This window comes from Babylonia areolata, chromosome 8, assembly GCF_041734735.1.
Source record: "Babylonia areolata isolate BAREFJ2019XMU chromosome 8, ASM4173473v1, whole genome shotgun sequence".
NCBI lineage: Eukaryota > Metazoa > Mollusca > Gastropoda > Neogastropoda > Buccinidae > Babylonia > Babylonia areolata.
In genome coordinates, this window is record NC_134883.1 from 50,664,814 (window position 1) to 50,677,244 (window position 12,431).

Sequence of the window (12,431 nt, forward strand, 5' to 3'; positions counted from 1 at the left end):
AGCACAGCACACCACAACACAGCACAGCACAGCACACCACACTACACCACAACACAGCACAGCACACCACAACACAGCACAGCACACCACACTACACCACAACACAGCACAGCACACCACAACACAGCACAGCACACCACACTACACCACAACACAGCACAGCACACCACAACACAACACAGCACACCACACTACACCACAACACAGCACAGCACACCACAACACAGCACAGCACAGCACACCACACTACACCACAACACAGCACAGCACAACACAACACAGCACAGCACACCACACTACACCACACCACACTACAGCACACCACACTACAGCACACCACACCACAGCACAGCACACCACACCACACCACACTACAGCACAACACACCACACCACACTACAGCACAACACAGCACAGCACACTACAACACAACACAACACAACACACCACACTACAGCACAACACACCACACCACACCACACCACACTACAGCACAACACAGTACAGCACAACACAGCACACCACAGTACAACACAACACAACACACCACACCACACTACAGCACAACACACCACACCACACCACACTACAGCACACCACAGTACAGCACAACACACCACACCACACTACAGCACAGCACACTACAGCACACCACACTACAGCACAACACACCACACCACACTACAGCACACCACAGTACAGCACAACACACCACACTACACTACAGCACAACACAGTACACCACACTACAGCACAACACAACACAGTACACCACAACACAGCACAACACAGCACAACACAACACAGCACAACACACCACACCACACTACAGCACAACACAACACAGCACAACACACCACAACACAGCACAACACACCACAACACAGCACAACACACCACACCACACTACAGCACAACACAACACAGCACACCACAACAAAGCACACCACACCACAGCACAACACAGCACACCACACTAAAGCACAACACAACACACTACAGCACAACACAGCACACCACACTACAGCACAACACAGCACACCACACTAAAGCACAACACAACACACTACAGCACAGCACAACACAACACAGCACACCACACTACAGCACAACACAGCACACCATAGCACAACCCAACCCAGCACAACATAGCTCAGCACAGCACACCAGTCAGACTACAGTACAACACAGTACAACACATTTTGACCTCTTTTCCCTTCGTTTCCAGTGGGAGAACTTCAGCGAACCGGAGCTGCGGAACTTCCAGATTGTGCTGGACCGTGAGGAGAGCGAGGCGATCGCCCAGCTGCAGTACAAGTACCGCGTCATGAAGCGCATCATCCTGCAGCGCATGAAGGAGCTGCGCCACGAGAAACAGGCGTGCAAGGAGTCTGTGGCCTGAGGAGGAGGAGAACGACGGACAGCAACAACAACAAAATGGGCGGCGTTCGCACTCTAGTTACGCGCTGTTTCCCTTGGGGGGGGGGGGGGGGGGATAGCCACCTGAATTTGTGCACAAAGAGAAATTCTGTTGTGACATACAGAGTGATGCAATGAACTGACAGGCATTGAAGATGGACATCGGCTAACCCAGTCCTCAATTCAAGCACAGTTTAGTCCACCTCCACTAAAAGGAGGATGAAGGGGTATGGATGGAAATCCCCCACCCCCACCCCCACCTCCCACCCCCAGCCCTCAGTGCAGTGCAAAAGTAGTTGTCAAGTCCATCCCCTCTGAAGCAGACCACAGCATGATGAACAACAGTTGTGGACAAAAATGCCCCTTTCTTCCTCAATGCAAAAGTAGTTGTCAAGTCCATCCCCTCTGAAGGAGTCCACGGCATGATAAGGGGCATGGATAGAAATTCCCGTGCCCACAGTGCAGCACAAATGTAGTTCAGTCCATACCCCTTGAAGAAGACCACAGCATGAAATGCAAGTTGTGGACAAATATCACCCTTTCCTCAGTGCAAATATACTTTAGTCCTTTCCCTGTAAAGGAGTCTACGGCAATTATAAGGGGCATGGACAGAAATCACCCAGCCGTCAATGCCAGCAAAGCTCCACCAGTCCTTCTAAAGGAGCCGACGGCCTGAGGCACAACATAGACAGACAGAAATCGCCTGTTCCTCAGTGCAAAAATATTACAGTCCATCCCCCCTAAAGAAGACCACAGTGTGGTAACATTCATGGACAGAAATCCCCCATTCCTCAGTGCAAGAGTACTTCAGTCCATCTGCCCTAAAGGAGTTCATAAGGGGTGTCAACGGAAATCTCCCATCCCTCATTGCTAATGTATTTCAATCTACCCCCTCCCAACCCCCTAAAAAACAAGACCACAGTGTGATGAAGGGGCATGGATGGAAATCCCCCACCGAATCCTCATTGCAATGCAAATATAATTCAGTCCATGCAGCCCTGACTGATGCAGACATGTTCCTTTTGCCTGTCACTCCAGTCCAGGCCTGACTGATGCAGACATGTTCCTTTTGCCTGTCACTCCAGGCTTTACAGGTATGACGGATGCAACTTCCACCCGCTCCAGGGCTGGGCTGGTTGCATGAGCGATCTTAGCATGCTGAGTTTGATTCATGTTGTGAGAACTTTCCCGAGTGTGTGCTAGTGCCATAGATTTTGGACAGTTCTTGATGCTAAGCAAACTTAGCGCTGGTAAGATCGCTTATGCAGCCCAGCCCAGTTCTTTGCCCAGTTTTAACGGATGTGACCAATGCAAGTTCCTCTACTTCCTTTCAATTTTTAAGTAATACATCGAACTTCAAGTGCAGGTGTGTGACTGGAGATCACGGAGAAGTTTTTGCCTTTTGAGTGATGTTCAGCATCACTGTTTTTCACTGTGGTGTGCACAGATAAGTGACTGAAAAAAATGTGAAGTGTGTTTGGTAGTCATCCAAATGTAGTGTTGAAGCCATTGAAAGCCATCAGGACGTGTCGTCTTCAGGCGTGATGTCTCGTCTTTTAGTCATGAACTGGCTTTCCGTGTTTGTTTGGGTTTTTTTAATGCTGGGTATTCGTGCAAAAATAATGATGATTTTGATTTGCTGTTTTGCTCAGAAGTACCTGAGGCCGAGAGAATGCCTGAGTTTGTTTTGGAAGAAGTATATTACCCAATGCTGATGTGGACAGTGTCTGTCTGGGAGCCTCGGGATCGTTTGGAGAAGAGAAGTAATCATTTGTAGGTTTAGTTGTCATTGTTTTTCTGTTGTTATTATTAAGCACATTGTGGGGAGAAAGGGATGCAATCTGGTGGGGTTTTTCTTCTTCTTTTTTTTCTTTTTTTTTTAAGATTGGTTGCATTATCTTCACAAAGTGCTGTGCTATCCTAAAAGCAAAGCAGGGTTTCTGGCAAGTTTAACACTGAGTGTCCAAGGGATTCTTCTATGTACACCTCGGGGGTGGGGGGGTGGGGGGTCCCAAACTATCTTCTGAGGGTTGTTCTCATGCTTCACATCAAACCTTAATTGCCGCACACACAGAAAGGCCAGCATACCGTCTACTTCTTGTCATGATCATCTGGGTTTCTGGTCTGAGAAATGGTGAAGGGAAAGAACTCATTTTCATAGCAGACAAAACCAGCATCAAGACGGAGCTCCCAAAAGGGGTTTTGGCTCTTTCTGTGTGTGTGTTCTGGAGATTGTAGACCATCCCAGGGACCTGCTCAGTGACCAGTGACCATGCCAATGCATGCTTTCCATTTTCAAAGCATCAGGGTGAATATTTATGTGTTATTAGAAGCCCTGGCACAAGCTGACTCGCATATCCATCTGTGGAAGTCATTACTATAACTAATGTAAACGAATGCCTAACGTTCCAAAATAATGCTATTTGTTGATAGTATGATACTGAAATTCCAACAGAAAAATGTAGAGATGTGTTTATGGTGTTTTTTGTTTTCTTGTTTTTTTCTTTTTTGATTGTGACATTAAGTGAGGCTTAGGAAAATAGTTGCCTATATCGGTGAAAAGTTGATTTTTCACTTTCTAATAAACCTTTTTTCAAGTTTGAAACAGAATACGAACTAGAACTTATAACTTTGATGTCAATGTAAGGATTCATTGTTTATGATAGAAATCAACAATGATTGTCAGACTTAAAGATCTGGACATTATAGTGATATACTCATTTGCTTTCTTTACCTCTTTTAAAACAACATGTGGTGAATTTTAGCCCGTGGTTTGTGATTTTGTGAAGAGGTATTGCACTCGTTTGTGGGCACAGGGATGGCAGGTGTTTGTCATAAGGGACATCACTCAGCTTACTTTCCACTAGGAAAAAAAGAAGAAGAAAAAAAGGAGAGAGAAAAGCTGGCAGTGTAATCTTTTTCTTCCAAATTTCCGTCTCTGAGTCTCTGGAGGGCATCTCACCAGGTATAGTTATATATAACAGATGGGCAGGCATCTCACAAACTTTCACTTGAATTTTGAAAGTGATCTGTATGGGTCATGACAAAAGCTGTTGGTGGTTTCTGTGATAAAGCAGTCCAGATCTGAAGACAGTGGTTTAGAGGTGAATGTAAATCAGAGAAAATGGCTGACCAGTTGTTCACAGCAGAGAGCAATTTTTAAACAGAAATGGCATAGCTGTGTGTCACCCAAGCGTAGATTTAAAAAAAAAAAAAAAGGATATGAAGCAATGTCATTCAAGATATTTTATTAATGAGTGTTAGTGAAGATAAGGCTTTCTTCCAAGATAACATTTTTACTTAATCTCTTTTTTGGTGTTTGTCTTTCAAATCATTTGCGTGACAGACTTTTTGTTGACCATCACGGAAACAGTGGCTCAGTTTACAGAACAGATTTATGTCGCCAGAAAAATATAATTCCTTTTTTTTCTGTTTTTTTTTTTTTTTTTCCTTATCATCGGTGAACTCCGTGCTATTGGCTGACCCACACAGGTAACACGTCGACAATGCTACATGTCTCCAGTGACACTCAGAGGCATTGGTAGTGTTGTTTCCAGTTTGTACTTTGAAAATGTACCCCTGACTCCAGTGTCCCTTGAATGGGGCAGCCAGGGAGAGTGCTGTGTGGAACCAGTTGTGATGCATGTTTGAACTGTGGAGAGTCTGCGGATAGGTAGCATGCTTCTGCCTCTATAATGACCCACTCTGTACTCACAAATGTAATCTGTATCGTTCAGTTAGTGAACGTTTCCAACTTAAACTTACCCACTCAAGAAAATGTGTGATGTGTATAAATGGTGGAAGAGTGTGCGTTGTAGTAGCAAATTTCCCACCGTTTGTGAAATGTCTGCTGTGATGGGACCATTTGGGTTTTTTGTGGGGGGGAGTTACCTTTGAAAATCAGTGTGTGTGTTGAGTGGGAAGTTGACACGATTTGTGATGTGTGAAGACCTGGGGGGGGGTTACCTTTGAAAATCAGTGTGTGTGTTGAGTGGGAAGTGGACACGATTTGTGATGTGTGAAGACCTGGGGGGGGGGGGGGGAGTTACCTTTGAAAATCAGTGTGTGTGTTGAGTGGGTAGTGGACACGATTTGTGATGTGTGAAGACCTGGGGGGGAGTTACCTTTGAAAATCAGTGTGTGTGTTGAGTGGGTAGTTGACAGGATTTGTGATGTGTGAACACCTGGCAGTCACTGGGGGCTGTGCCACACAAAGTACTGACCAGCACTGAAGGTGCTGTTCTCTTTTTACCTGGCTGTAAAGAACACCTCTGACAAGATGATTGCTGTTTACAGAATCAAGAGAATTTAATCCTTTTGCCCTGGTAGCGGTAAGGAGGATAGACATTGGCTGCCTATGAGTTTCTAAAGTTACTGAAAACATCAGAAGTCAACTGGGCAAGTTTATTTGGTCATTTAACTTGCAATGAAAAAAATCTTGAACAAATAAGCAAATAATAAAAGATCTGAATAGTCATTCTAACACATGAAATCAGTGATAAAATAGAGATAAGAAGATGTCACATAACAATCTTTCCATTGTTATGAAATTTCCCTAGCTTTAAGTACACTCCCATCCATGCTTTGCATAAATTACAGAAATTAAAAACAGACTTTGATGTCATGTGCAATTTAGGAATAAACTAATTTCTGACATCATAGGATTTTGGGCATTCCATTACAAAATGAAATTCATCACCAGTTACAGTTACGGCAAACCGCACATTAGTCATGGAATGTTGTGTTTCAGCGCCTGTCATCTTCCATTGGTAATTTATTGTTAATACACATGAACTGAAATAAAGATGTGGCATATCTGATAGGTGAAAAATATATTTCTCTTTTCCAAATTCAGTTACAAGTTTTTTTTATGAAACAAGTGTTTTCTAGCGAATCCTGCCAGTTTGTTTGATGCAGCGTAGGAAAAGGTGGGAGGGAGAAAGAGAACGAGGAGGAGAGGGCCAGGCAGAGGTGATAGGTCAGATGGATAACCAGGCACACATCCCATCATCATCTTTTCCTTTGCTGAAGGGCCAGGCAGAGGTGATAGGTAAGATGGATAACCAGGCACACATCCCATCATCATCTTTTCCTTTGCTGAAGGGCCAGGCAGAGGTGATAGGTCAGATGGATAACCAGGCACACATCCCATCATCATCTTTTCCTTTGCTGAAGGGCCAGGCAGAGGTGATAGGTAAGATGGATAACCAGGCACACATCCCATCATCATCTTTTCCTTTGCTGAAGGGCCAGGCAGAGGTGATAGGTCAGATGGATAACCAGGCACAGATCTCATCATCATCTTTTCCTTTGCTGTCACACAAGTCAGTCCATGTCTGGCAGCACAACAGAACAGTCTTCTCTAGATCTTGTCCTGTCTGCGGCTGTAAAGGCGGAGAACACAGAAAGATGCTAACACTTTCTATATCACAAAATCTTACTTCCTGGACATATACCTACTACCTGACCGTGACATTTAAAGAATTTTCTGTTATTTGTGATTTTTTTTTTTTTTTTTTACTCTGTGGAACTAGTTTTTTCCTTTTATAATTATTTCAAAGGAAAAGAAATTCCTTAACATGAATTTTGGCAAGGCGATCAGTTTGTGACTGACTTAATCCTCTTCACTCCAACTGAAACACACGGTGCCAACAAATCATCTTCAGTCATTTTGGTCTGGAGCGAGCAAGCTGATTTCATTGCAGGTCTTAAGAGCCTGCTGTTTTCATCTCGTCTTCCACAGTTCTGCCTCTCTTTCATTTCTCTGATGTTCCCCGTCTGATTTATTGAACTGGATAGACTTTTTTTTTTCAGTAAATAGAGTGACAGATCTGTCACAGAGTCAGCAGTAGTTGGTCAGTGATTTTTTGGATGCAGTCACGAACAAGATATCTTACTTTGTTTCCATGTGGAAATGGCAACTGAGTGTGAAAACTTGAATTATGAAAACAGAACTGTGTGTTTTTCCAAATCGCATCCAGACGGAATATTATGCACACAAAAAAAAGTACCAGCCATCTTTCAGTGTCACTGTCAAATGTAAGCAGCTTCTTAAAGTTTATATTTACTCACCTTTTTTTGCATTCTCATTGTTCTGTTTAGTAGAATTATGGTTCTGGAATCCCCACAGATGATGCAAATGTGCGTAAGCTGCTGAAAGTATGAAATATCACATGGAATTATGGTATTGCAACACCAACAAAATATGTTGGATTCTTGCCTGGTAAGAAGTGTGGGAGTGAAACAGTTTTTCCATATCCCAACCTTATTATTATGCATTGATGTATAACTGAACAACCAGTTTTTTGTACATAGTCCAGATGAAGCCATGTGTTGGTCGCAGTTTCCATCTACATGATGTGAAGAAAATTCTTGCCTATTTCTATCTAAAGAACACTCTGGGATGAAATGGTATTATTGCAAAATGTGTATTCTGAACTCTGAAGCCTTATAAACCACCAGTTTTGCCTGTTGGAGACACTTTTACCCAACTACCACTATTCACATTTTTCCTTGCACCCTTACATTTTCAAAAAGACTCTTCTTTCTTTTGTCCTTTCTGTTTTTTCACTTGATTATCTCTTTAATGAAGTTATTTTAAAATTTCTTATGTTGTAAAGAAGTCACACGTGTGCGTTTTAGAGTACATGGAGTGAGGGGGTGGGGCAGATGGTGGTGGTGAAGATATGTGATGCCTTTTTCATATTTTCTAATTTCATGTGAAATAGGTCTGTACGTGGAAAATGCTAACCACAGACTTCAGTGTAAAACAGACAAACGGATGTATGTCTGTATGGAAATGGCAATGCCAGAGTATACAGATACAGTTGCTGTTCTGTTAGACTGTACTTTAACCCCTTAACTGCTGGAAAATGATCAGAATGATGACCTGAAAGCTCTGTTTCACAGCCTTTCACTGATGAGCAGACTCGTCAGCAGCAAGGGTTTTTTGTTTTTGTTTTTTTTGTCTCCTACCTTTGTCCTTTTTTCAAATACGTCACATGGTTGTGATGTGAATCGCATGTTGTATGACTGTTGATGTGCATTAACTTATGCTTGTTGTGTGTGATTAAACGTGCTTGTGCATTCCCATACATATGTATGAGGGTCTTCTTGAACATACACGATGAAACAGTTTGCAACACATTGGGCTCCGTATTGGATGATAAGATGTCTACAAAAACAGTGTCACTTGTATTGGTACTCATTGTACCTATGCCATTCTTGCGGATGTTAATCTCACTTACTAAACTTCTTCTGGATTTGGAAAATGGTTAAAAATTATTTTAATACAGTGTGAAATGTGAGTGGATTGTGTCTTCAAACTGGATGAGTTCAGTATATCAGGGTGAAATGACTGTAAAGAAATTAAACAAGAATCATGGATATATGGTTTACATGGGATGTAATATGTGTACTTTGTGGGTAGGACACAGAATATGTGTGTAATTACACAATGTTGCATTGTTTCAGTTTCCATGTGAACTTCTGCCAAAATACTCAAGACGTTCTGTGAAAGCAAAACCCTTTTTCCTTGTTGAATTTGGGTGCGTGTTGTTATTGTTGACAGATATCGTAACACTTGTTTCTTGTGGAAGGAGGGAGAATGTTTTGGACAGACCTCTTGATGAAAAAAAGACTGTGACATTAGGAGGACATAAGCCGACTTAATTGGATCAGTGGTCTTTTTGTAACCAACTGTTTGTGTGCGAGCGTGCTTATTATACAGCTGACCATCTGACGTCAGGGACCTTTCACAGTATTGATGAACGTGCCTTACCAACTTTTACCCATTATTATCATCATTATTATTACGCTTTCTTACCATTGCTGCACATGGATACGTCCTCTTAATCCAGACGATCCTGACTCAGTGTACATCCATAGAGTGTGTGACCGGAATGTTACTCTACGTATTGCCCATGAATTTCTGGGATGTGCAAAATGTTGCTATGATCGCAGTGCTTCAGTAATTTATCAAGTTGCAGGTTATGTTCAGTTAATTACAAATAGCTAAGCTGCTGTATAATTTTGGGGAAAAAAAAGTGTTGACTAATATCATGGAGATCTTTTTTCTGTTTTGGAAGTATGATCACGTAACACTGATAATTGTCTCTGGTCTTTTTGTCTCATTTTTTGTTGTTGTCTGCAGTAGATAATTACCCAGCAAGGCAAAATGTCTGTTTCTTTAAAAAGGCAAAAATGTCTGTGCTCAGGTTATTATATTAATTGATTATAGTATTTATGTGTGTTTGATTTGTGGTCGCAGTTGTGTGGGAGAGGGGAATGGCTTTGGTAGTGTAACAATAGTTTGTGTGCTGTTTTACATTGTCTGTGTGAGTGTGTATGTGTGTGAGTATGTGTGTGTTGTGTGTGTGTGCACCTGAGTTCGTGTATGTGTTGTGTATTTATGTGTGTGCTTCCTTTGATTTAAACATCTTTTCACTGAATTGATATCAGACGTGTATTGTGAGTGTGTGCATGCTTGTCTGCATGCTTGTATTTGTGCACACATGCGAGCGTATTATGTATATTGTGTGTTTGCATGTGTGTATGTATGAGTGAGTGTGTGTATGTGTGTGCATGCATGTTGTGTGTGTGAGTGTGTGTATGTGTGTGCATGCACGTTGTGTGTGTGAGTGTGTGTATGTGTGTGCATGCACGTTGTGTGTGTGAGTGTGTGTATGTGTGTGCATGCATGTTGTGTGTGTGAGTGTGTGTATGTGTGTGCATGCACGTTGTGTGTGTATGTGTGTGCATGCACGTTGTGTGTGTGAGTGTGTGTATGTGTGTGCATGCACGTTGTGTGTGTGAGTGTGTGTATGTGTGTGCATGCACGTTGTGTGTGTATGTGTGTGCATGCACGTTGTGTGTGTGAGTGTGTGTATGTGTGTGCATGCACGTTGTGTGTGTGAGTGTGTGTATGTGTGTGCATGCACGTTGTGTGTGTGAGTGTGTGTATGTGTGTGCATGCACGTTGTGTGTGTGAGTGTGTGTATGTGTGTGCATGCATGTTTGTGTGTGTGAGTGTGTGTATGTGTGTGCATGCACGTTGTGTGTGTGAGTGTGTGTATGTGTGTGCATGCATGTTGTGTGAGTGTGTGTATGTGTGTGCATGCACGTTGTGTGTGTGAGTGTGTGTGTGTGCATGCATGTTTGTGTGTGTGAGTGTGTGTATGTGTGTGCATGCATGTTTGTGTGAGTGTGTGTATGTGTGTGCATGCACGTTGTGTGTGTGTGTATGTGTACAGAAGTCAGTGGGTTGTGGCGGTGGCAGTCCGTGTTCATTTGTTGTTGCTTTGCTCTTGTCCAGCTGTCGTGTCTGACTGCAGACAGAAATTCAGTCCGTGCATATAAATATGTGGTATAGTTTTTAACATGCTGCAAATTATTGATTCATTTACTACTTTTTCTCTGTGTGTGGAATTCCTCCCCCCTTTTTTTTTTTTTTTTTTTTTTTTGCTTTCAGAACCAGAAAAGTTGTGGGTTTTGGGGGTGTTTTTTTCACAAGACTACCAGTTGATTCTTTCCATTTCCCTGCATAAAACCATCTCACAATTTCTTATTCTTTTTCTTTTCTTTTCTCAATTTTTTTTATTGGTTGGTTCATTTCTTTTACAGGATAAATATGAAAATGGGAGGGAGTAAAATGTCATGAGTCATCTTTATGAATTTAAAAAAAAAAGACATACATACCTTTAAACATTATCATACATAGTGTTGGTTTTCTGTTGGTTTTTTTCTATGTTAATTATTTGGTGTCAAAACACATTTTGGTTGCCATTCTTTTATCTATGAGACTGTAAGATGGTGGAGTGGGAATATGAATTTACAAAATGGTCGCCGAATGTTGAGGTACATTCTTGGGCTCTTGTTTTCGTTGATGATGGCTTCTAGTTGGACGTTAATGAGAGATCATTATCATGTTGTTTGTTGCTGGATGTTTCCCCCATTATCTGGATGTTTGGAGAGAAAAATTTAATGCAGTAAAAAAAAAATATATATACTGGATGAGATTGTGTCCAATGTTTGTTACCAACTGATTGTTGTGAGAAAAAGGAAAAGTGTGGAAAAAAAATTTGCAAGCCAATAAAACATTGTAAAATGGGTTTCTTGGTGTTTTTGTTTTGCTTTTTTGAAGGTGATAAAAAGACAGAGGGCACTGATTCAGCAAGCAGATAATTTACTAAGGGAGGTCACTAGCCACAGCTACTTTCGATTTCTCTGCTCCAGAAAAGTGGTAGAGTAGTTAAGATGTTTATCTCCCAATACAGTTAATTCCATGTAGGTCTGAGTTATAATCCCAGTACCACCCTTTCTTTCAAGTTTGACTGGAAAATCAAACTCTCCCATTATGTATGCCATGGTTAGTGTGCAAATAATACTAATAAATGAATAATACATCATGGTATTTATATGGCACCGAATCTTGTGCAGAGACAAATCAAAGTACTTTCGCTCACATCTTTCACATGCATTGTATAGACATGCAAGATATCAAATGCATGTATGGCTCTGAGCCAAATGTATGAAATGCAAAACCTATAACACTGAATACAACCAATCGGCAAAACAGTCTATCATTCCACCAAAAAATGCATGGTGGACAGACATACCCCTGTGGAACTCCTGTGTCCAGCACAGTCTCACCTGACAAACAGTACTGTCTTTAATGGCACAACAGAACAGTATCTTTTCACACTTATGTTTTTGTTTTGTTTTTTTATTCTGCGCAACCTTCTGACAAATATGCCATGAACATTTCCCAGTAAAAGAACGATCAGAGTTGGAGCAGTTTGCAGTCAATTTCTAAATTCTTTCTCTGGCACAGTAGTCTTAGTTCAGTTTCAGATTCAAAGAATTTTCAGAGCGTGTGGACAGATTCATTGTGCTCTACCACATCTGCTGTAAAGAAAATAATAATAATAAACAGCGAAAAAGAAGTCTTTACATATCTTGAATCAGACATTGATTTGCATGCATTTTCAGTTTCAGTGGGGCATGGACAGATC

General features: G+C 41.7%; 1 protein-coding gene across 1 annotated transcript in view; it reads left to right on the plus strand.

Moving 5' to 3' along the window:
* The window catches only part of LOC143285316 (uncharacterized), a 64,345-nt gene extending 52,817 nt beyond the window's left edge, over positions 1–11,528 (plus strand). The window contains exon 9 of the mRNA XM_076592580.1: positions 1,229–11,528. Within this exon, the coding sequence (XP_076448695.1) occupies positions 1,229–1,402 (174 nt within the window). The 3' untranslated portion in view covers positions 1,403–11,528. The remainder of the gene's footprint in view (positions 1–1,228) is intronic.
* The last annotated feature ends 903 nt before the right edge of the window (positions 11,529–12,431 follow it).